General features: G+C 41.5%; 1 protein-coding gene across 3 annotated transcripts in view; it reads left to right on the top strand.

Annotated features, from left to right (window-relative positions):
* jmjd1cb (jumonji domain containing 1Cb) overlaps positions 1-24,423 on the top strand; it is a 90,225-nt gene that overhangs the window by 36,281 nt on the left and 29,521 nt on the right. For 2 of the 3 annotated variants that reach the window (XM_008314158.3, XM_008314157.3), the window contains exon 2: positions 6,148-6,345. In XM_008314158.3, coding sequence (XP_008312380.1) covers positions 6,148-6,345 — 198 coding nt within the window. Of the gene's footprint in view, positions 1-6,147; positions 6,346-20,262; positions 20,405-24,423 lie in introns of those variants that run through there. The other variant, XM_017034385.2, reaches the window with a different exon arrangement.

The following is a 24,423-nucleotide window of genomic DNA, read 5'->3' as shown; positions in this document are numbered from 1 at the left end:
TTATCCTTGAGAGGTGGCAGTAAAGGAGGCGGAGGAGAAGAAGAGGGAATGTAGGAGTTCACCTGAGGTAATGTGAACTGGTTGGACATAGTTGGGAAAGACAGTACACAGCTTTGTGTATGTGGTCCCTCTGTTCATAAGTCATGAATCTGAGTGTGGACCTCCACTTAAAACTATTGTACAAAGGCGTAGCTCAAGATGAGATTGAAGAGCATTTCTACGACACAAGAGTGTTCCCAGGAGGACAGTGGTTTCAGTGATGGAAAAGTGGAAGATGTTTGGAGTCGGTCGGACTCTTTGACCACAGGAAGGTCGGCGTTAAAGCACTTTTGTTGGCAGATACGCATCTGACAACCAGGAGGACAATATAGCAGCGGTGTCTTCTTTAAATGATAACACTCAGGTGTGGCCCACTGCCGGATTATATTTGGCTCACACAAAATGGATCTGAGCCTAAATTAACCCTGATGTTGACTTGCAGATGTGTCTCAAATAGCTTTAGACAAATGTGGGTGTTTACTGCCAAATATGTTGTGCTTCTGGCAAAGAGTATTCTGGATGTCATATATTTGGTTCTGCTCTGTATTTTTGTCTACGTCTGGCTGACATGTGGCAGTGCTGTGGCCAGCTTGTGGCACAAATCTGGCAAACAGGAGCTGAGAACCTCAGGGTCACCATATATGGGCCAAATAAAAGTGGGCCAGAAATATTTTGTGAACTAATAAACTTTTCATCCTTGGGTATCTTCGGTTCTTTGAGCTTGAGATGCAAAGTGACTGCTCAAGAGTGGAGTGAAGGAAAAACTGTTTGTCACAGCCTGGAGTAAAACTCTGTAGTATTTGAAAGCTCTTCAAAAAACGACCTGGTCTTCAATCAACAACAGGCATTTCACTGTGAATTGTTTACAATGAAAATCACTGTGAAAATATTTACATTTTTTTCATATATGCTGTAGACTCTGCTTTCATTGGAATCATTCTGATTAGACCAACAATTGTTTCCAGATGGTGAAGCTAAAGGTCAGAGTTCTGCTGCTACAAGAAAAAATAAAATACACAGAGAGTACTCAACTGCTTCCAAAAATGTAAGCAAGTACTCTGGCTCATCGTTTCTTTTTGTATGTGCACATACACACTTTTGGTCAATGTGTTCTATGTGCACAGCAGTTGGGGTCGGGGCTTGTGGTCTTGTGGTGTAACAGGGGAATGAAAGAGTCTTTTAGCCTGGCTAGCCTTCATGTTTTCTGTGCAGTCAAGCTTAATAAACCAGATTAGAGGTTTGTTTGTTTGTTATCATTGTTGTTGTTTTTTAGCAGAGCCTGATCTGAGCTTACATTGTGCATGCATGAGAGCATTGGTGTCCGAACATGACTTACAGCAGTGTGGGACTAAAAGACTGACAAGCCGACAAGTGGGATAAGGGACATGTACAAGGCCGTAACAACACAGAAGAAACTGTCAGAAAGTCTGTGACAGACTAGCTGGTGAACTATGTCATTTCTAATAAAGATTACTGGATTTGACACATTTCCTTGCTATAAATCACAGCATAAATGGGCTCCATCATTGTGTCACACTGTCCTCATTTACCCTTTCCTCATGTGCAGCCACTGCTCTCATTGGTATTTAAGCTCTGCATTGGTTTGTTTTCTGCGGCTTTCTGTGCCGTTCCGTTTAGAAGACAGATAATGCTGCTGCCTCTGCATTGGTCCTTCTGTGTCACGCCTCATTCTCATTGGCTGCTGTCAGCCTCTGGTGCAGCCAGCCAGACAGTAGCTCTGCAGGCTTTAGTGATGGGCAGATTATACACAATGCATCACTTAACGCCCATTCTATATGGAGACATACTGTATATGAGATGTTAGTCGTAAAGTTTTTCCGCCAACCTTTTTATCTGGTTGCTTTATTTCTTTACATCTCTGTGGGAATTCTCTCTTTTAATTTTAGTCGTGTCAATATTAATCCTTTGGATTCAAACCTGTAACTGTACATGAAAAAAGAACGGAATTGAAAACACTATGCGTAAGCACAATTACTCCCACTATAGCCAATACTTTTCTGAGTGAGAATAATGTGCACACTTTACAAACATTAGTCACTTCCCCATTAATGAGCTCACTTCTGTGTTTTTCTACAGTTGCCTCATATGCACATGTAGTAGTGTGAAGTCCAAGAGAAAAAGACAGAAGTGTTTTCTAATTATTTACGGATGTAAAAATGCGTGCGCAGTTTCTTGGATGTCATCACATGTTTTGCATTTCAGATAAGTGAAAATGGAATAGTCTGAAAGAATAATGTGAATGCATGGATCATTGGATCATTATTTGATCACACATTTCACTGTGTGTACGTTGTGTAGAAATGAAAGATGCTGAAAAATGATTTAACTCAAATATTAAGATTTTGTAAATCTTATGTACGCATCTTGCTTATTATTATTTTTCTTACAAAGTTCTTGGAGCACAGAGCAGATATCAGTGATGGGAGCTGTGCAGCTGATAAGAGCCTGTGCTGCAGTGCCACAATAAAGCGTTTTTTTTCTGCGTACTCCCGCCATCGCCCACCGTTCAGTGGTGTTGAGCTGGATGGCCTATATCTGTTGTCATTCCTTTGTCTAGGTCAGTGTCTTTAACTGCTGCTATCAGCAGGCCATCAGCAGTGTAGTGAAAGTCAGTGATGATGCTGTGATGGGGAGAAGTGATACTGATAGAATCTCAGGCGTTACAGTGTTGTGAGTGTGGCATCTTCTTCTCTTTGTTCTCTCCCTTTGTCTCATTCAGCTCACTGTAGCTGATAGTAGCATACTGGTCCACAGTGAGCTCTGTTCTTGTGTGCGGTCCTCGTCGACATGTGCGTGTCAGTATATGGCGCGTGTGTGTGCGCGCACATGTCCACTGCTCGCTGCTGCCGCTGCCTCCCGTTACTGTGGCAACAGACTCGGCAGACACCTTCTCCTTCTTCTGCGAGCATGTGAAGGCTTTTCTCAGCTGAACCCTCGCTGTACTCTGTGTTCTGTTTGTGTGCATTCCCTTTGTGTGGACCCATGATCCAGTGTCATCTTCTCTGCACGTGTTGGTGGCTGTTAATACACACTAATGAATGTTTGCAGACAGATGGCACTGAATCTCTTTTCTTATTTGACCCCTTATCTTGCTTGTGTATTTATAATCATTATAACATATAAAGTGTGTGTTATGGGGAGGGGGGGTGTATCTGATTGTATCTAAATAAACTGATTGGGTTTCATTTCACAGTGTTTATTATTGATAAGAACATTTTAATTAACTACACTACTATACAAAGACCTTTCTTTGTCTCTGCTGTATGGAGGATTATTATTATTATAGGACAGTTCTCTGTACAGAAAATGACAAAAGGAATGTCAGTAATTTGATGTCTCTAGGAATAATTTAAAAAAGAAAGCTGCAGCAGCTGCATGATCACAGGCTGTAGCACCAGGTGCTTTACCCAGCTGACCGCTTCTGTGATTGGATTAGTCCATTTGACCTGCAAATTGGTTTTGAATGAGACACGGCACAACTCGTGGCAGAATCTGTAACTCTACGCTGTCAGTTATCTGACCATAATAAACCATTTCATTCTTGATGATATAACAAAAAAGAAAGAAAGAATAAGACTTGATCATAATTGGTTGTCAAAATTAAACAAATGACCTTTGACCTTATATATGAAACACTATAAAATATTAAAATTTAAAGCCAATAATTAAAAATACTCTCCACATGTTAAATCATTTATGATAAAATGGACAGTGTCCATGCGATGTGTCTTCCCTGCTGAATCCTTGTCCATGTTTGTCATGCCGCGCTTTAATTCTTAGAAACATGTCATTTCAGCTCTACAGCTCTAACCCAGACACACACGTATCGTGGTGTGCACGGGAACCTGTTGACAGAGCAGGTTGAACAGGAATGTGTCAGAGCGTATTGAATTCTCTCATATGTGTAAAATGAGGTGCACCGACCAGTCACACGTGTTTGTTTTCAGTGTGCCGTGTGTAATAGTGCGAGTGCATGAGTCAGAGAAACCTGAGGCTGTAAATAACTCTTACTGTAGCCCTAATTATGGCAGCTCTGCCACTGCAGCCCAGTTTGACTTTGGCTCATGCATGACCCCAACTTAGTACGTGGTGTCACATTTTCACAATCTTGTGATTGGGTCTGATGTTTCTGACCAATATGGAAAAGTGGGTCATTGGTGTCCATGCTGTTTTAGAAGATAAAAGGTCATGATATACTGTATGTAGCATTGGCCTTTTTCTGTGGTTATTCTAAATCACTGTTTCCTAATGTGGGGGTGGCAAAGGGGGAGGTGTGCTGAGGAAAAAAGCTTGGGAACCACTGCTCTGAATGATAACACCTATGTTGACTGCTGCTGTTGTGTATACCAGGGCAGTGGTGGCTTGGTGGTTAAGGAAGCGGACTTGGGTCTGGAAGGTTTCAGGTTTGAGTCCACCCTCTGCCAGGTTACCACTGAGGTGCTCTGAGCATGGCTCCGTCCCCACTCACTGCTCCACAGGCTCTTAAAGCTGCCCACTGTTCACTTTGGTGATGGGTTAAAAGCAGAGGTCACATTTGATTGTGTGCAGTGGTGTGCTGTGTCACAATGACAAGGAGTTCACTTTCCTACTTAAAACTTCAGCTGCTCTGGTTTTTATCGTAATTTCCTTCCATTTTTGTTTTTGTTAAAGCTAACAAGATCCATCCATCCATCCATTTTCATCCGCTTATCCGTTACCGGGTCGCGGGGACAGCAGTCACCACCCAAATCACATTGCACCATACCAACCCCCCAAACCTTCCTGCGGGTGGTGAGTCCACTGGAAGGTATTAACCGCCCTAACCGGGATTCGAACTTGTCCAGGAGGTGAACCCTGGGGGTCCACACCAATGACAGAGACATTGCCTCTGGGCCAAAGCGCCACAGCTAACAAGATATTTTGCAAAATGTTCCCCCTTTTTGTTAAATAAAACAGGGCAGAAGCAACATGGTAAAATGTTAGCCTTGCTGAAATGTTCTTTTTAAACGATTCATCCCAGGTCAAAAATCTCAGGTAAAACTGCTAAGTATCAATTTGTAAATTAAGCATTTTTATTAGCAAAATAAAAGCCTGCAGGTGATACCTCAGACACCTGGGCTGCACAACTGATCACTTGAAATGGACACGGTAAACAATTGAATAATTAAACAAGCAGAGTTAAGGAATACAGACAGGGACTCAGTGATGGGAGAATTAATAAGTGATGTTGATACAGTAAAGCCGGTAATTACGGTGAATTACCACCAGTCTCCTAAAGTGAAATGGAGACTCCGCCAGTGACAGGTAGACAGGTTCCTCCCTACAGTCTGGAATGAATTAGAGATGAAAGCATGGATAGAAGATGGTGGAGCTGTAGGAGCTGTACGAGCAGTGTCCTGGAATGACTGCTACTGATACTGAGACATCAATAATCAATTGTGGTGCAACACTAGACGGGTCAGCTGATAACAGCAGCCAGTTTGTATCAACATCTAGGTAATAATAAACAGAGAGCAGCAGCAGCAGCAGCAGCACCGATGCCCCTGGGCGTCTGCTGACTTTGAGGGATGACTGGTTTGGCTGCAGCGGTGCGTTATTATTGTTGTGGAGGGGAGGGGGAAAGGGGCTGAGTGAGGAGGGGGGTGAGATGGATGGCTATAAGGACAGATGAAGGAACAGGAGGAGAGATCATATGGGTGAGAGGGTGAAAATGAGATGAGGTGATAAAGAAAAAGCAGACATAAAATGACACGTCAGTGTCCTCCAGTGGCTGCTTTCATTTCAAACCGGTGTCTTCTGGTATCAGCAGCTTCCTTTATTTAATGCCGTGCAGTTTGACAGTACATGTTTTCATTTAAAAAAAAAAATCATCAACAGACGTACCCACCATTAACATTGACATTCTACTACACTGACACCTATGTGAAGGGTGAATGGGTGCACTGTCTCCTTGCATGTAGTTGGAGAAGAGTGAGTGGGGGTGGGGTTTGCATGTGGAAGTAGAACAGTAGACAGTGAGGGTGGTTTTGACAGTAGGGGTGTTGAAGTGTTGTGTGTTGAATTTTGCCAAACTGATTCCTTTTTTTAACATGTTTTTTTTCTGTGCAGGTATACGTGGAGTTTGATGATCAGGAGTGGGAGAAGAGAGAGTGGGTGAAGGTCTATGAGGATTTCCAGCTGTTTCTACTGGAGCACCAGCTGGTCTGGGCCAAGAGGAAGGAGGGAGCAGGAGGAATGGGAGCAGGTGGAGGAGCAGGAGGCCTGCTGCAGGCAACCAAGGCTAAACATATACAGTGGCCCGCGCTGGTAAGGGTTTTGTTTTCTATTTATAGAGTGGACACAGTAGAAGACGCAGTTAAGTGTATGACTAAGCTGTTTGTAAGGTTAAACTTAGCCCACAGTGTTTACCACAAACTCCTCGACGCTGCTGATCTAAACACAAAAGCTCCGACTCTTTCGTCCTCACCCTCAGCGACACTGCGCCTGCCTTGTTGACAATTTAGTTTCTAGAGACTTTTGACCCCTTTATTTGACACATCTGTTCGCCAGCTGTTTTGCTGCAGGGTTATTTCCGTTCAGTCACTATTATCAGAACAAAAAACGAGACACTTGAAAACTTCCCCTGTATTTCTCCCAGATGGTTTCTACAAATCCCATTTCCCGGAATGTTGTTAGACCCCTTAAAACTGTAATTTGTTGATTTGACTTCATTTATCAGGCAGTGGGACAAAGAAAAGTCTTCTACTGTTTTTTTCTGTCTGAAGTTGGAATAATGTGTGAAGTTAAGTAGGGAAATTGTTTGGGATTCATTCACAGACAATATTTGATCTCCATCTGTGGGAAAGGTTTCCAATAAACGTCTCTAAAAAATTTCTGGTAGAATCTAAAGTGGCTGTCATAGTTGCCTCGCGTGAACTCTTGAAAAGTTCTGCAGGGATGAGAGGAAGCCGACTGCAGCACACCAGCTCAACTATATTAGTGAGTCCAAGGCCATTGGCCATGAGAAATGGGCTAGGATTCATCAGGAATACTGCCAGGATCCTGTGTCTGGCCATATATCACGTTTGCAGCAGGTTGTAAGAGCCTGAGCGCTCCAATAAGTACTGAAGATGCTTGTCATAAAAGGGTTGAATAATGTAAAAACTGCATTAGTCAGTAAAAGTAGCAATTTGTGCCGGAAAGAAAGAAAGAACTACCTAGAATATGATGAGCTGTTTTATTTTCACTGTTAATGAGGGTTTAATCAGGTCTGCTGAAAGAGTCTGTGTGTGTGTGTGTGTGTGTGTGTGTGTGTGTGTGTGTGTGTGTGCGTGCAGAGGAGAGAGATGAAGTAAACAAACAGCCCGAGATGCTGGTAATGTTTTTATTTATCAGTGCACAGTAACACTGCGAGATGGTACTCCAACTTTGTGTAGGACCACAAGTACCCAAATACTGGTTCTGATTTGATTACACAGGAGTTGTTTTGGGTTATTTAAATAAAACTTGTCTCTCGGCGCTGTGCATGCATATGCATTACATCCGTTCAAAGCTAACATGTAGAGGTTTTGGATTTGGCTGTCCTCTAGCTTCTTCTAGTGAGGGGTTGTCTTTTTAGGGCATCATTTAATTATTATATTGACTATTGCTATCAATACTTTTAGCTTTCTGTTTATGTCCTTCCATCTCCTTGTAACTTAATTCACTCTAACTTGTTGTTGTTCAAAGGTCTTGCTTTTAAGATGATGACCTGGGTGACTGAGAATATCCACAACTATAAACTCTGAAGGATCTTTGAGCTATATGTTAGCTTTGTTAATGTCAGACAATTAATGTTATTTCTGGGCAACTTTTAAGCTATATATTAATATTAACAAAGTCTTGGTTGTGCTTATTAAGAGACATCTAACTCAAACTCCCGGGGTATCACGTCTTGGTTCCTGACTAATTAGTACTGATCTAAGCAGCTGAGGTCCTTGTTTACTTTCCCAGGCAACAGTAATCATTTCTGTGGCTTCAAAGTCAGTATTGATTTATTTAGTTAAAAATCCACTTATATGTGTTGATATAAAAGGTTGTGTTTTAAATTTTACACACAATGGACTATTTTTATGTAGTGGTTTACTGTGGGTCAATAGTGTAGTATTGTGAAGACACAAGACAGGCAAGAAACATTTGAAACACATTTGTCTGATAGTGGTTTGAATTGATCCCACTCTGTTCTGTGTGAGTAGTAAAGTATCAACTGTGGGTCTCTTTGTCCTCAGAGACACACGCACACACAAACACACGTGTTACTGTGTTGTGGTAGAAGTGTGGTTACTGTGGCATTTCTGTTGTTGTTTGCATGTGACACAGTTTCTCTCTCTCTCTCTCACACACACACACACTCAACACAACTGTGTTTGTGTTGACTTGCTTTTCCTTATTATAATTGGGGAGGGGGTTTCTTTGTGCATGTGAGTGATTCACTTTACATTATGTAATAGTACAGTGCACAGCGCCATCTGGCACACCGCAAGAGTGATAAGAGTTCAAAGAGTTCAACACACACTTTTCCCTCTGTGGCTTTTCTCCTGTCTTCTGTTTTTTCCCTCTTATCCATCATATTACTGCACCTCTGCTATTGTCATGGCAACTACTTCAGAAGTCTAGTGCAGATTCACACATAGAAGTGGCAAATGGAGCTGTGGAAAACTGACGGTCAGAAGAGAGAAAGTGAGGCTGTGGATTTGCTGTTTTTAATTGACAGCAGTGAATTGGTGAAAGTATAATGCTTTGAAGTGACAAATTAGTCAAGAGGGTTTTTTTAACTGTGTGGTTGAAATGAATGAAATAAAGGTCTCTCACACACACCTGTCAGTGTCTTGCTGCACACATGTTCCCAGCTCTAAGGGCAACATGACCTGGGTAGTTAAGAGCTTGGTGTCACAATTGATTAACCACTGGATCAATTAAGATCATTAGATTTACTGTTGTTTTGTGGCAGCCGTCAGACTGACACAAAGGCTAGTGCTGTGATGAAATCATGCAAACGGTCACAACAAATCATGTCTTGCTTCATGAGTTCAGGACTGAAGACATAGTTGTTTTTAGCGTAATCTTGCAAAAAACTTCCCTGAAGTTCAAGTCGTACCTTAAGCTTTTTAGACTAGTTATTGCTTATTGCCAGAAGAAGTAACTGTGAGCAGGTCAGACTGAGGGGGTTTTGGTCTCACTGGCAAAGAGCATGTGTAGTTAGCCCTTTTTGGATCATTTCTTTTTAGGGTTTTTTTATATCCTAATTTTCTGTGTGTTATTGTGCAGATACAGGAGAGGGTTTGTCAGTATCTGCTTACATGTAAACCAACAGTGTAGCAGCGAGGTATTGTAAGGCTGCCGTGTCAGATCCCCTGTAAACTAACCTGAGACGTGTTGGTTATTGTAGACTCACAAGGTCACACTGTCACAGTCACATTCTTTGTGACCTCTGGGTCTATAGTGGTCGCATCAGGACTGGTGGCTCATGCTGTTTACAAGTGTGTGTGTGTGTGTGTGTGTGTGAGAGAGAGAGAGTGATGGTCCTCTTTAAAAGGCTGCAGCTCTAATGTCAGCAGTGAGTGGAGCCTGGATCTGCCTCAGGCTGTGTGTTTGGGTTGGGCCTGATGTGTTGTAAAGTTCCCACTGACCCCACCCAGTTAACATGGGCTCCATAACTCACTGAGCCGTTTTCCCATCCCCCCCAAAACCCTACACACAGACACACAGAGGCAGGGAGGGGTTAAGTCACATTTGGCTTTAATTTAGCCCTCTTGTATTTCCCCAGCTCTGTTTTTCTAAGCTTGTTGCTTTTTCCCCAGTTTCCCATAGATACCACTCAACCACACTGTCTGCATTTACTCCTGTTCTTCCATTGAAAAGCAGCGGTTTGTGTGTCATGCTTCCATGGTACGATGAGGCTTGAGAAGTCTGCAGTTACATATATACAGATTCCATATATATATAGTTTAAGAAGGGACCAAAATGTCTTTTGGTGTTATGATACCACAGCTATCCAGATTTAAATTCAGTTGGGTCAGATTTACAACCCCCTAGACATACAGCTGACCAGACAGGGTTAAGCTGAGTGACATTTCTTCTTTGATTGGGACATGTTGTTGTGAGGGGAATTGCTTGTTGCTAGGCTACATTGCAGTGTTGCATTCTTGGTGTGCCATCTGTAGGAGTTCATGATTACATGCCAATTGTGATTCTGCATTATCACAGACTGGGCCACACTGTGGTTTTACCTGGACCACACGTGGCCCACGGGCCGTTATTTAAGTAAACTGTTTATATACTGTCTTCAATAACTACATAGTATAAAAACTGTAATTGTCCTTAAGAACAAACAACAACAGTCTTTTCTGCTTTAACTATTATACATCTGTAAAAATACAGTAGAAGGATCAAGAATCTAAGCAAACAGGTTCCACAGAGGAACCCACTACCACACAGCAGCCTTGGCTGGTGCGAGCAGAAACAAGCCCGGAGGGATGTCAACTCAGCACTTCTGTTAAAAACGCATGCAAAAAAAAAAAAGAAAAGAAAGAAAGAAATGGAATGCGGAATAAAAGAAAACTGAAAATGTCACAAACCCACATGCAGAGGTAAAACATGTCTGACTCTTTCTGCTCTGCTTTCCTCTGGAATTGTTTTTCTTCTGAAGAGAGGAAGTGTTCACTGCTCCCCATTCACTGCATTTTATGTGTGTGTGTGTTAGAGAGAGTGGTTGTGCGTCTCTGTGTGTGTAGGAAATGAGTCTTCTGTCAATTTCCTGCCTGCCGAGGGACTGATAAGGTGTTTAGTGTGGCAGACTTTACTCTTGCCGCATTTTCCTGCTGCACTCTCCGTTTTCCTCTCTGACATGCTCTCATTTGGCACAGATGTAAGTCCTGTGACTTCAGGAAAACTTGTGTGTGTGTGTGTTTTCTTTTTCCCTTTTTCTTCCAAGTCTTAAGAAAATACAACAGCCATATTTTTTTTTCGTCCTGTGAGCTCCTAGTCCAATGCTTTCCATGTTTTTCCCACTTTATATTAGCTCAAGATGAAGTGACATTAATCGTAGTTATGCTATTCAGAAAACAGGAGGGCCTGTTTCAATATGGGAAATACATTTCCATTTGATATTCTGTTCTTTCTATTCTATAAGATGTAGTTCACATTTTCATTTTATTGGTGTTTTTCTTTCTTTTTAATGAAGTTTGAAGTTAACTTATTTTAACAGCTGTCACCCAAAATAAAATGCTATTTTATTGCATTGAGATTTTTAGTATATTGTAATGTCTGTATTTTAAATAGAATATTAGTTAAAAGATAAGATATTTGGTTTGTGCACCATATGTTTTATTACATAAAAGCCAGTTTTCTATTTAAAAGCCAGTTAAGTTTGTCTCATAATAGTGAAATAATTCATACTGAGTGCTGTCCTCTGGCACTGCGCTATCTTGACTACAGGATTTCTGTTACTGTGAAGTACTGCGTTGACTTAAGTTTGCTTCAGAACACCCTCGTGCCAACAATGGTCCTGACGACACATAATTGTCAGACCAACACTCCCATGTTTATTTAGATGTAAAAGCACAGAGCAGGAAAAAACACAACTGCATCAGTCCAAAACAAGCGAAGACCTTTGTGTCGTGTTTCGCACCTGGTGTAAGATGGCAGCACTGATTATTTTAAACTCAGCATTGTTTACATCTGCGCTCATGAGCACATCGTCTTCCTTTTTCCCCATATAATGGGACAAGGGAGAAAAGCTCTCAGCATGATTGTGTAGTGCCTCACCCGCATGCATGCTCATATACTTGTTTCTTCAAAAAACAAAAAAAAAAACAACAAAAAAAACAGAAAACCCCCCAAGTGGCCCAGAGCACAACAGCACCACTGGATTAACACAGGTCTGAGTGACGGGGGATTAACAACCCATGAATAAGGACAAGACATTTGATAGTACTGACAAATGTGCCCAACCTTAGCTTGGGTGTTGATGTGTCTTACATCCTGACAGGATAAGCACATGTATTCAAGGTGTGGCCCAAAGACACACTGCACTCAGCAATAAAGCACTGCTACTGCTTAGGCAACTGTGATGCTGGATTACAACCATGTTGCAACCACTTTGTACACGCTGTATATGCAGCGTCATCACACCGATCACCTGACCTGCAGTCCCACAGACTTGACACTCAGGTTCTCCTTTAGGGCCAGCATTGAAAAAAATGAACTTTCAATTACAAAGTTTAACTCTCCACATCTATTTGTTATTGGTGGTGAGAATGATAATGTTCACACCTTGTTAAGCTCACATAATGTGTTGACAGTCTGGTCCCATCAGTCACGCCCTGTCAACATAATCAAACAGTATCTCTACACTTTAATTCTGAAACAATGTTTTTCACTGAACAATAGGACAGTGCCCCTCCCACCCCCCACCCCCTCCCCACCCAGCAGCAACACATTCAAGGCTATTGATTTACACACTTTGATTCCTAAACTGATATTCTAGTGGAATAAAGGAAATAAAATTACAAATCAATGCCATTTCCCCACTGTGACACAAATTTAGAAAATGTTCAAATTGAAATGATTTTGCCATTGCTGGCCCCCGTTGCAAGAACTGCGTGGTTTCCCCCCACTTTAGAAATCAGTGCACTTTTTTTCCCACACTCGTGACTCTGTGGAAAAAGCAGAAGTATAATAGTATTACGCAACAGCACAGGAGTTGCATGACTTATTTGCACGTGTCGCAGAGAGCTGATCACAACAGTTTTTTTTAATTACATTGATTACTAAAAACCTCTCATGTAATATTTATTAGTTCAATACTCGGCATCGGCAGCTGGTACCTGGTATTGACTCTCCAGACAGATTTGAATTCATCTGCCTGTCTCTGCTCCAACCTCTGCTGATTCTGATGTTGGGTGTCATACCATCTGACAACAGAAAAACATCCAACCAGGAGGAGTGACATTTAGGAAAAAGGGAGTAAGTGTGAGAGAGAGAGAGAGAGAGAGAGAAAGAGATGCATCTGAAGAGTGTAAACCTTCCTGTTTTATACATCTGTCTGTTGTTCCCTGAGGCCCTTACATTATGTGTGTGTGCAAGTGCACATGTTTAAGTATATGTCAGTGCCCGTGCACAGGTACGTGTGTGTGAGTGTGTGAGAAAGAGAGAGAGAGAGATTTCATCTGCAGTACATATATTACATCATCTCTATCTCCCAGGGAGCACCGAGTGCTGTGTGAACTCATTAGACTCTCAGAACAGACTGCCATCAAAGACGCAAAAGCAAACTGCAGCGACCAGACACCACCCAAGGGCTGAGAGTAGAGGTAGGATAGTGAACAAAGCTATTACATGATATGGAGAGAGAGTATTTTATCTGGGTTATTAAAAAAGAAAAGAAAAAACATTAATAGTGTGGGATACTGTGATGAAGTCCAGCGTTTGGCTTCTATAAACCCTTGAACGAGTGATTTTTCTGTGCAAAACACAATTAGGGAGCTTGGTAAACAGGAATCTGTCTGTGAGATGGATGCTGCCCTTAGACATTTGAAATGTCACTGCTGTGCAGGTGAACACTTGTTAAAATGGAGCTCCAATAAATTATACCTGTTTGCATTTTACTTAAGAGATTACACTCTAATTGCCCTGAAGAAGCAGCAGCATAGACTGTAAATCTACTTTGAAAAACCGGAACCTGGTGTCATGTTCTCCTCCCTGGCTTCTCTGCTCTCTCAGCCCATTGTGTGGTTGTTTTTAATAATTTACAACCCTGTTTCAGGGCTAATTCCATAAAAAACCCTCATATACTACATGTTTTTTCTTAGTACTGAATTACAGGCTTTATACTTGGCTGAATTCAAGACTGTCAGCACCGATATTGCAGGCAGGAAAGATTTAGGTTGAAGGTCAGGAAATTACAACAGCGAAATGGTTTGGTGCATCCATTATGTAATGAGTCATACTGTAAGACAAAATATGCTGTCCCTCCGGTTCATGTCATCAGTGGAGCTCTACCACCACTGGGTTCTCATCACAACCGCTGCAAAAAGGTTCTATTTTTTGAAGTCTATATTTGTGAATCTACGATATATTTTCACATGTCACAGTAACTTCACCCATTGATTATTCTGTTATTTTACAGACACGACATCACATTGCTGTGTCTTCGAAAAACAGAGATTAGTCCTTAAAGACCTAAACCCAACCAAACCATATGCATTATTGTATGTCCACATTCTGGGGAGCTGTTGATTATTCCAGATGAACTATGTTTCATTGTAAGTGCAGTTAATCACAAATAATTGTGGTTGTTTGTGAGGAATCAATATTCCTTAACGTGACAAAAACAGCCCATTGTTCTCTATATTGCTAGAACAGAAATAACACAAAGGTCTTGTGCCTGTGTTGTCAAATGAAGAAAAGGCTGAAGTGACAGCACACATAACAACATGGTTGTCTGCCACCTCTCTGGAGCAAATGCACATGATGTGATGCCAGCATTCAAACTTAAAGGACAATGTACTCCAGTTATTTTACACACACACACACACACACACACTCACACACTCACACAGTCTCATGTCTGCATGCTGTGCTCTGGCTGCGTGCCTGAATGCTGCTTCTACACACCAGTGTTATCTGGCAGAGCATTCGTGTCTGTTCTAACTCCAGGCACAGACAGACTGAGAGAGAGAGAAAGAGAGGGAGAGAGAGTATAAGACAAAGAGAGAGAGAGAGAGAAAGAGAGAGGAGCGGACATGTCTTGTTGTTCTGGAATTTGAAGTTGTCATACATTATCTTTAGTGTAATGATATTTTTCTTAAATTGTGTCTTTTGCAATTTTAGGTGTTAAGTGTTATAACTGTTTTGATGACTAATCTAAGAGAAACAGCTTCATATGGAAGTCTCATGTATGTGTTTTTCCAATGACTTAAATTAAAATTATAAATGCAGTTCACACTGTGATCAGTACACACACCCACAGTCAGATGTACACAGCATTACTTATGCAAACCAAACGACTTCCGGACCGACTTCAGGAGGCTCTTGCTGTGGCAAAATGAGACACACGGAGCGAAAATGCGATTAGTTTTTATTATGGTGATGAACGATTGTGCTATTGTTGAGTGTCCTGCATTACAATAGTGTTTGAAAGAATTAACTTTATGACTGAGGAAGTAACAGCTAAAAGCTAATTATGTGGCAAAAGTTTTCTAACAGTGTCTCGTGTGCAGATGTATCGTATGTGGTGCAGGTGATGCTGTAACCTGACTATTATTACTGCTAATGTTGAACGTCAGGATTATTCTCTGTCCTTGTTGGTGTGTCGCTGGCTTGCGCTGGATCACTGCTGCTGTAGGCAGTGCTGTGTCAACAGTGTCAGTGTTACTGGTATTAGGGACTGTTTATTTTTGGTTAATATTGTAAGGCCTAAAAGCAGGAAGTTGTTAATCATTATTAAAGTTAGTTTTTCTGTTTGGAAAAATCCTAGAAAATATCTAGATGATACATAATCTATGTGCAGTCTTAGGTTACTGGTTTTCATCAATCGTCATCGATTTTTTAAAATACCTAATTCTACCATTAAATACTACAAATAATGTCATGAGTCAATTTACAGCACAGTGAAGTAAATTCACACCGTCAGATCCCTGTTCTTATGGTCTGTCTGAATAAATGTTTATATTTATTAAGATGTTAAAGCACCACAAACATGTGTGAGGAGGTTTTAAGAGGTGATCAGTCAAGTAATTAAATTAACAATCTTTTGTTGGACCTCAATAGGTTGCTCTACCTTCCAACTGCTGGCACCAGACACCACAAAAAGGGCAATGAGCGGTTTGAGGCTTGGCCAGAATCTGTGGACCTGCTGAGAGCAGCTTGGCAAAAGAAAAATAAATCAACAGCTGGTTCAGGAGTTTCATCTTAATGATGGAGCTTTTGAGTGAAAATGCCAGTTTGACCTACTTCTGCCTTCCAAGTATTTAAAGATGCTGGGTAAACGCTCACTGCAGCTGAGGTCTTTTTTTTATCTTATTACAGCGTGGATTCATTACAAGGGCACAGACTCTTCCCCACATCACTGACAATCCAAAAATGGTTGCTGTTTAAGACACCTCTTTATTGTGGCCAAGCTTGAGAATGTTGCACCAGTTTCTGGTCGACAAAATGTATGAAATATGAAAGAGGAAGATACAAAGGAATGGTTTCCCAGAAAAACCTTTTCCCAGAAGATGTCTGTAACAAATATTGCTTCAGTTAGACATGCCAGATTTTTGTACAGTGACATTGCATCCTGGGGAGGGATTGGGGTCATTGGAAAGCTGCTTGTCAGTGTCTAAGAATTGTGGGGGGTTTTTTAAGCAGAAGAGACACATTATGATGCAGGATCTGTTGTACAGTTGCAGAGACAAACACAGAGATAAACAAAAGTCTGTGTCTGAATGCAGTCATCGTCCCCGTTTTGGGTGTTTGTTTTTTTCTCATACTCTGCTGGCGTTGACATTCTGCTCCACTCTAGTGTTAAAAAGCTGCATTTGAAATGGACAGGGGCTTAGAATCTCTAAGATGCTTCTGACGCAATTTTTCAATTTCTTGTTTCAGCAGCACGGCCAAAGCTAAATCCAATCGTCCGTCTTTCTCCTAGTGAAAACAGTTGTCTGCAATCTTCACACTCAACTGTTGCACCATCTCAGTCTTGCCGAACAAATGTGCTCGCAATAAACCCGAAAGACTCAGCTTCAAATAAATTTAAATTGCAGACCCCCGCAAAGCCGACTCTGATCTGCTACATCTTCCACTGACATTAGCTCCATGAATGAAAGCTCACAGACGCTACTGTGTTTCATTTGACTGAGCCTAGAGTGAGTCATTCACTCTGTCCTTCCATCTGTTTGCAGATCAATGTTTGAACATTTTCTTTGAGAGTCCAGTGGAAGACATCAAATGTATTTTACAGTCATCTCATATAGGTATAAAAAGTATGATGTATACATTACCCACAGTGCAGTTTAACCAACACGTCAGTCAAGCGTTATTGTGTGGTTTTATCATAGCAGCTCATTTAGCCAATAGTGGTCACAGTCGACATAAACAAATTTGTAGTCGTCACACAGCGGACGCAGCGCTGGTGACTTTACACCCTGATTATAACATATACAGAGGACATGTCAATAAAAGACTTGAAATCATGTTGAAAGTCAAACTACCCTGGGAATGTTGCTCTGTATTCACTCTGTATTAACTTCTCTAAACATCTTTAACACGTCAGCGCCGCTGACCTGGAGAAAGACCGCAGTCAGAAAAAGAAAACTTATACTTGGTGAAAAGCCTGGTCGAACTAAGTTGTTATGGTCTTCTCTCTGGGCTGTTGCTGTCATAGTAAATGTTTGAGAACAAAAAATACACGATTGAAAGAAATGGTCATTAAGGTGAGGAAATCAAGTGAAAAAGAGTGTAATTCAGTTGTTTGAATTTTCTCTTCACTGCCTACCGACTGCTGATATGTTACCTAGCAACCATGCCCCGCTTTGTAATATGAAATGTAGCAAAGGCACACACAGACACACACAAACACGCACACACATTCAAAGTCTCTCACAAATAGATATCAGCAGGCATCTTGTTATCTGGTAACCGCACTGTGCCTGTTTGTGATGACAGCAGAACAAAGGAAGTAGAAAAGGCCAGAGAGAGTCTCATTACATGCAGCTTCCTCCTCTTAAAGCAACGTCTCTCAACTGTGTCCGCCATCACGATGTAGCGACCATAACACAGCCACCCTCACACACTCCACAAACCACTGTGACAGTCTGGGGCTTGTGCCAGAGAGCTGGACAATCAACTGTGTCAGGTCTTGGTGGAAATTAGGTTCATAAAAATGCCAAACCTCCCTCACCCCCCCACCCACTCCTCACCTTCCAGTTCTCTCCCCCGCCCGAGCAGATGGAGCCTGGATAGTGTAATCTCCTACCTCCTGTGGATCAGTGTGTGCATGTGTAATTATGGCTTACTTTATAAAGCAGCAAGATCCACAGCAAAACAGAAAAGCATTTGTCTTCTTACACAGAAGCAGGACAGTGTCTTAGAAATGTCAGTGGCAGGAAGTTTGTCCGTGTTACTGTAGTTTATACTACTGTTAGCAGAAGCAGTCATTCACTGTCCTTGACCTAAAACAAGGCTTTTGGCCTTAGAGATTACTTATATAACAGACACAATAATGGTTAGCATAAAGACTAAAAAACACTTTGGTTGACTTAGCTGGTTTCACTAGCTAGCTGTGATTGATATAGACCGAAGAAAGACAGAGAAACAGACTCTTGAGTCAGACAGGCTAGTTATGTAAATAAACTAGTGACTAAAGTCTGAATCTGCTTCATCTGTTTTTTGTGCTTTCTCTGCTCCACAAACATCTGTACAACAGAAACACTGAGGTGTTTGTCTGCCTGAGTGTTCCATCCTGACAGGAAAGACAGGGGGAAACGGCCTTTAGGAAGACAACGTAGACTGAAACCAAACGTAGACAACTGTCACCAAATGTAGCCTTAACCTACAAACTTTGATGGGAAATGACCACAAGCCGGTAGATATAAAAAGACAAAATTGACGCCCAATCCTGAAATTTTAGGCTTTAAACATGCCATTACTTACATTCCATGCTGCATTCTTAACAAATGATGCCAGGCCACCAGAAATGAACTGCTTTCTTAGATTTCAACTTTTTCAGATTTTTACTGGTGGAGGCCCAACAAGGTGAAATCATTTCATTGCAGTGATTGTGGTCAGTTGATGAGGTCAAAGGTTAACATTTACGTAGGACATGTGTGTCTATGGTTCAGCACCCAGGTGGGGACATCTATTCAAGATCAAAGACAAAGTACAGTACAGTAAAAGGATTTTTTTCTTAAACCTTAGAGTTGCAGTAGGTCAGCTCTAGAAACCAAGTTGTTACCACAGCTTTAGTGTAAGCAGATAAACACTGGCAGTTTATCAGTCAACAATAACAATCCGGGGTAAGTATCAACAGTGATCTCATGCTAGTGATGCAACAATCTGGGTCTACTGTGATCAAATTGTCAACAAACTGACTGCAGGGGATTTAAAAAAAAAAAAAAAAAGAAGTAGGACAGGATATGATCAAATCAACACCTTGTATCAGTGACCCTGGTCACTGTTTGCTTGGTATACTTTGACCCCAGAGGGACACCACAGGTAGTGGACCTGTCTCCTTCAGTGCAATTGTACTGTAACTGTAAATGGGTGACAGTTATTTTGAACAGTGGGTTTACTTCTATTTCTATGGATACAAAGACAACATAAGGAGACACAGCATTAAGGCTTCAACTAATAATAGGACCGAATACACCCACACTATGTGACAAGTCTTTCTTAGAGCATCAAGTTCAATGCATACCAAAATCCAGCAGCTGTTACAGGCAGAGGTTCTCTCTTACATGCTGAGTGCTGGAGTTTGTATCTGGCCCCTTGACTGTGTCTGCTCCTGGACAGATAGTTGACGGTGGTTATTGTCCGTTAGTGTGTGTTGACAGGGCATTGCGTTGGCTCATTGGAGTTTCATATTTCATATTTCTATTGACTTAGCTGTAAATTGAGGGATAGTTACATGGTATACATGGTAAAAACCAAATCATCTTAGCATGTTGGTGCCACTGAGTACGTAATTAAAAAGTATAATTGGAGCCAGATTCACAAAATAAGTAGTTTTCCCCCATGCACTGCAAACTGGTGTGTAGTCTTTTTCCAAGCAGTTAAGATGCCACTCCACTTCTTCTAAAGCTGCCTGATGTGCGTGTGTGTCTCTGTTATTATGAAGAAATAAATATAAATAGGCTTCAACACAGCGGGTCAGAGAGAGGGAGCAGTGGGAGGGAGAAAGTTTAGTGTAGAAAAGGAGGCTGTGAGAGAAAGTGAAAGAGAGAGCAAATCAGACAGTTTGGTGAGCATGAAAAAAAAACACACAGGGCTGCATCACACACACACACAGAGAGAGAGAGAGAGAGAGAGAGGAGGGAAGTGAGTGTCGGCCAACCCTCACTCCCGCCTCTCTCTCTCTTTCTCGTTTTCTCTCCCTCTCTCTGTCCCTCCAAGCGTCAGCAGCAGTTAAAATGTCGGCTGTGTAGCTCTTCCTCTCCTCGGCTTTCTCTCCCTCTTGGCCATCTGTCTTTTCTTACCACAAGAGGAAACCACACTCTAGCGCTTTCTCTCTCTCTTTCTCTCTGCCTTTTGCACACTCGTCATCCTTTATTTTTCTTTCTCCCTGTCTCTCCCCCCTGCATGTTGGATCAAAGATAGTTTTCTCCTCAGAGCCATTTTTGACGTTGTATGGAGGCTACAGAGGGAGGTAATGTTACCATTTTTTAATCCTCTGATGTTCACTTTATTTTTAAAAAAAGCTGTGCTTTGCTGCTTTTATGTTTGAAGCCTGCGTCGTCTTTGATGGGTGAGATTGAATGGGCCGAGGTGACAGATGACCAGAGAAGTCTGGGTATTTCCCAGAATAGAATATGCAGTCATTCTGATCTGTCCTGCCCTTGTAGTCGACATGTATGTTGACTGTTGATGGAGCAGTCGGTGTGTGTCTGGGTGTGTGTAAACTAGTAGCAGTGTGTTACCTCACGCTATGTGAAGATGCTGTTGTAACGGGCTTTTCTAACTTGTATTAGAAGTGACATGAATGGTAAAATAGCTACTCTCCATGTTGGCCATCTCACTTACTCTTTTAAACGTGTGGCTTTTTACATCATGGTTTTTCCTGAAGTCTTCTTGCATACATCTTTCATGTGACTTTTGCTCTCGATAAGGCTATTGCACGTTGTTGCGTAGCTTATTACAGACACTTATGTGACACTTCAGCGGAGCTTGTGAAAGTGGCAGCATGTTTCCTTTGGTTTTGGTACGACTCAGTGAGGTCTGTATAAATAACCCATGAGAGTGTCATCAGAAATCCTACTTGGCCTTGAGGTTTTTAGCTGGATTAACCCTTTAGTAAGTGTTTTATTGGACCCTGAGCCAAATAACCCTGACTGGAAGTCCCGATCAGTGAGCCTGACTTGCATTCACTTTATCAGTGTCACAGTGTGTTTATAGATTAAAAACATATATTAAATTAATTCTTAACTAATTTCCCTTTTTTTATAAATGACTTTAATTCCTTCTTCCTAAGAAAAAGAATGAGCTTTATTGTAATTGTACAATAACAGTAACTTGTGCACAAAACTAAATTCTTCCTCAGCATTTAATCCATCAACCCTGTCCTGTGGTGCAGTGATCGCTTCAAGAACCCCAAGGGGAAAAGATAACTGGTGTTTGCTCAACACATATATGGCCATGGTTGGATACAAACCAGTAATCCTCTATAACTATATATATAGCCGAAAACAGTATAGGATTTATACTTTAGGATTTACAAAGATGCAAAACACAGAGGTTCCTGAGCTCTAGGGAAATCCAAATATACACATTGAGCTACAAAAACACCCTCTGCAACCTAAATATTTCACCTTGTCACACTGCAAAGGCAGACACTAAATAACGACATTGGTTCACTGATGGAAACCAAGCTAATCAGATGGATAAACAAATTTGACAGAAGTTCTACTGAAGCTTAAATGTGTTTTTTCTGTTCTTGCTTGTTGACTAGTAATGCTTCTGTGCCTAAATAGTAATACCTGATAACACCACATCGTACTGAAAAATGACTCACTTCCACTGCAATAAGACATTTGTAAAGGTTTTAGACTCTGTAAATGCTCTCAGACATCCCTGTTGTTCAAGCCTTGTTATCGAGGCATGTTATTTAGACTGCTAAACCCCAACAGTGAGCCTTGACACATTCTGGTGCTGGCACAATCTGAAAACTCAGTGGCCTGAAGGTTGAAATGAAGTCATTTTGTTCTGCACGGGGTATGTAGGTTATGTCCTGGTTCTTTTGCTGCAGTTGCCGTGTGAAACAGAGCTCCAGATGCTGCCTGCTTCCCTGTAGACAAACTAAATGGTGGCACTCAGCCACCTGCTTGACGGAGAGCCCACCACGGTTGTGTGCATTCTGCTGTGTCGTGTCCTTCACCTTTGTGAGAGCTGTGCCATCCAGTGCTGTTGTCTGTGATAAAGTGCCTGGGGTGAGAAGTACATTGGTGTACAACTGTAAACAAAATGAATATTTCATGGTTTAATTATTGTTGATTTAACCGTCATACTAGAGTACAGTTGTGGGTTGGGCTGGGGCTAGATCTACAAGAAATGAGTGGAACTGTTGAAAGTGAAAGAAATACTGCTGTGTTTTGTGCCTTCCAGTCATTTGCCCACAAAACAGTGGGCAGATGAGAAGACAACCTGTGTGTGTGTATATGTGTGTGTCTAGGAAAGAACCCTTTGTACTGTGACCTATTTAGAGGCTCATCAATGCAGCACTGCCACACATGCAGAAAACCCTCAATCATTGTAGATATTTAACATTATTTAAAAAATGATATGTAATCAGCAAGTGTTTTTGTGTGAATGCATTACATCAACAGTAGTTCGTTTTACGGATCCATTAATCTTTGTCGTCTGTTTCAGCTATAAGAGCATATTTAAGAAAAAAAAAGTTATTTTACCACCAATATTTTTGATTATTATAGACTAAACAACAAAAAAGGAAGTCGAAGTGTTGGGGCCAAAGGCGTGCTAACTCTTACTGATAAGCATGAGTTCCCACCCGTGACTCTATGGTCTTGTTTAACCTCCATCAGATAAATGACCCTGTGTTAGCATGTTGGTGTTTAGCTTTAAAATAACGACAAAAGCCCCAAAAAACTGCTTTTACAAATAGAGCCAAAATCCATTTTAAAAGTCTATTTTAGAAAATGTCTTTTTCAAGTTAAGAGTCACCAGGAAAATGTCACACGTGTAATTCTCCAACAATGACCTATGACTTTGTGTGTGTGTGTGTGTGTGTTTGTTTGTGAACGAAAGGTCACCTAGTGATGCATGAGCTCCATCATCTTCTGCTCATTTTCTTTTACACTCTGCTGCAATCCGTATCAATAATTCACAAGGCAAATGTGGCTGAACAGTCAGAGCCAGTGGAGTCTGTGTGGTTTGTTCAAACAAGTGCTCATTTGCTTTCTAATATCATCCTCCCATGTAAGTGTACTTCAATGGACAGTACCAGCTCATGCTTGGGTGTGTGCAGGATGTGCCATTACTTATTTGGTTCCTTTTATGGAAACATTAGTGTATATTTTCATCCACTGCCTCTGATGTGTGGTGTATTGCGACAGTAAGTGAGCGTGTCTCTCATCAGTGCATCCACTTTCCTCCGGCCTGTCTGGAAATACACAGTGACAGAACAGTTTTTCCTGGCATACTGTGGCAGATGTGACCTAATTGTGGATGAGTGGTGTATGTGTGTCTATGTGTGTATGTGTATGCATGTGTATGTTTGCACAAGTGATTTTAGAGGAATGGTGGAACAGTAATTTCCTTTCAGTCGGCGGGAGAGGAGTAGACCCAGGGCAGCAAGGCAGTGTGTCAGATCTGGTATCTTAAATCCAGCCCTGACAAACAGTTCTTCAGTTCTTTCTGACCTCAGTTCCTCTTCTGCTGTGACCTGTTCCTCTCCTCATCACTCATTCTGGATTTTATTAACAGCTGGCATTATTTGAGTTGCATCACTGCCACTTACGAGGTCTGTTTTCCACTAGTAAATATTTCCACAGACGTTGTAACATTCTGACCACTTGCAAGAAACGGGAAAAATAATCAGAACAACCCGACATTTGCAGGACACACTGCCATATACTTCAATTTTGAAATGAGTCAACCAAGTTCCTACATCCTGTTATCTTTAATCCTAACTCCTTGTCTCCTTGTTTTTTTTTACCATATCCCAGTTTTCCCTTCTGCAGCTGTGCTGCAAAGACGAACCTAAAAAGTATTTGCTGAATATTGTACTAATGACAAATTCCACAGAGAATGTATGGGACTGCACAGTGTGTGCAAGATGAAACACACTCACATTGAGACAAGCTGGACCTCAGATAGAGTGGTTGGTTGCTGTGGCAGGGTTCAAATGTCCTTAAATGTCCTTAAATGTCCTGTTACACCTTGATCTGCAGTTATGTTCTATAGACCTATTTACCTTCCCCATTTCTTTATGTCAATCGAGTCGATTCATTCTATTTCTCTATGTCCTGTCAGCCGTCGTTTCACCAGTGATGCCGCAGGCTGCTGCCATCGGTGGTAACCATGGAAGCACGGCCTATCAGACGTGGTCTTGTTTAATGTGCTGTAAACCTTGTCAAGGTTCCATCATGAATCTGCACTGACTCTGCTGTAAACACGGCCTGTCAGTGCTGGTCATTTCAATATTTCTCTTCC

This window comes from Cynoglossus semilaevis, chromosome 8 (genome assembly GCF_000523025.1).
Source record: "Cynoglossus semilaevis isolate Cse_v1.0 chromosome 8, Cse_v1.0, whole genome shotgun sequence".
NCBI lineage: Eukaryota > Metazoa > Chordata > Actinopteri > Pleuronectiformes > Cynoglossidae > Cynoglossus > Cynoglossus semilaevis.
Note: the sequence above shows the minus strand (reverse complement) of the source record. Positions and strands in the feature narration are given on the sequence as shown.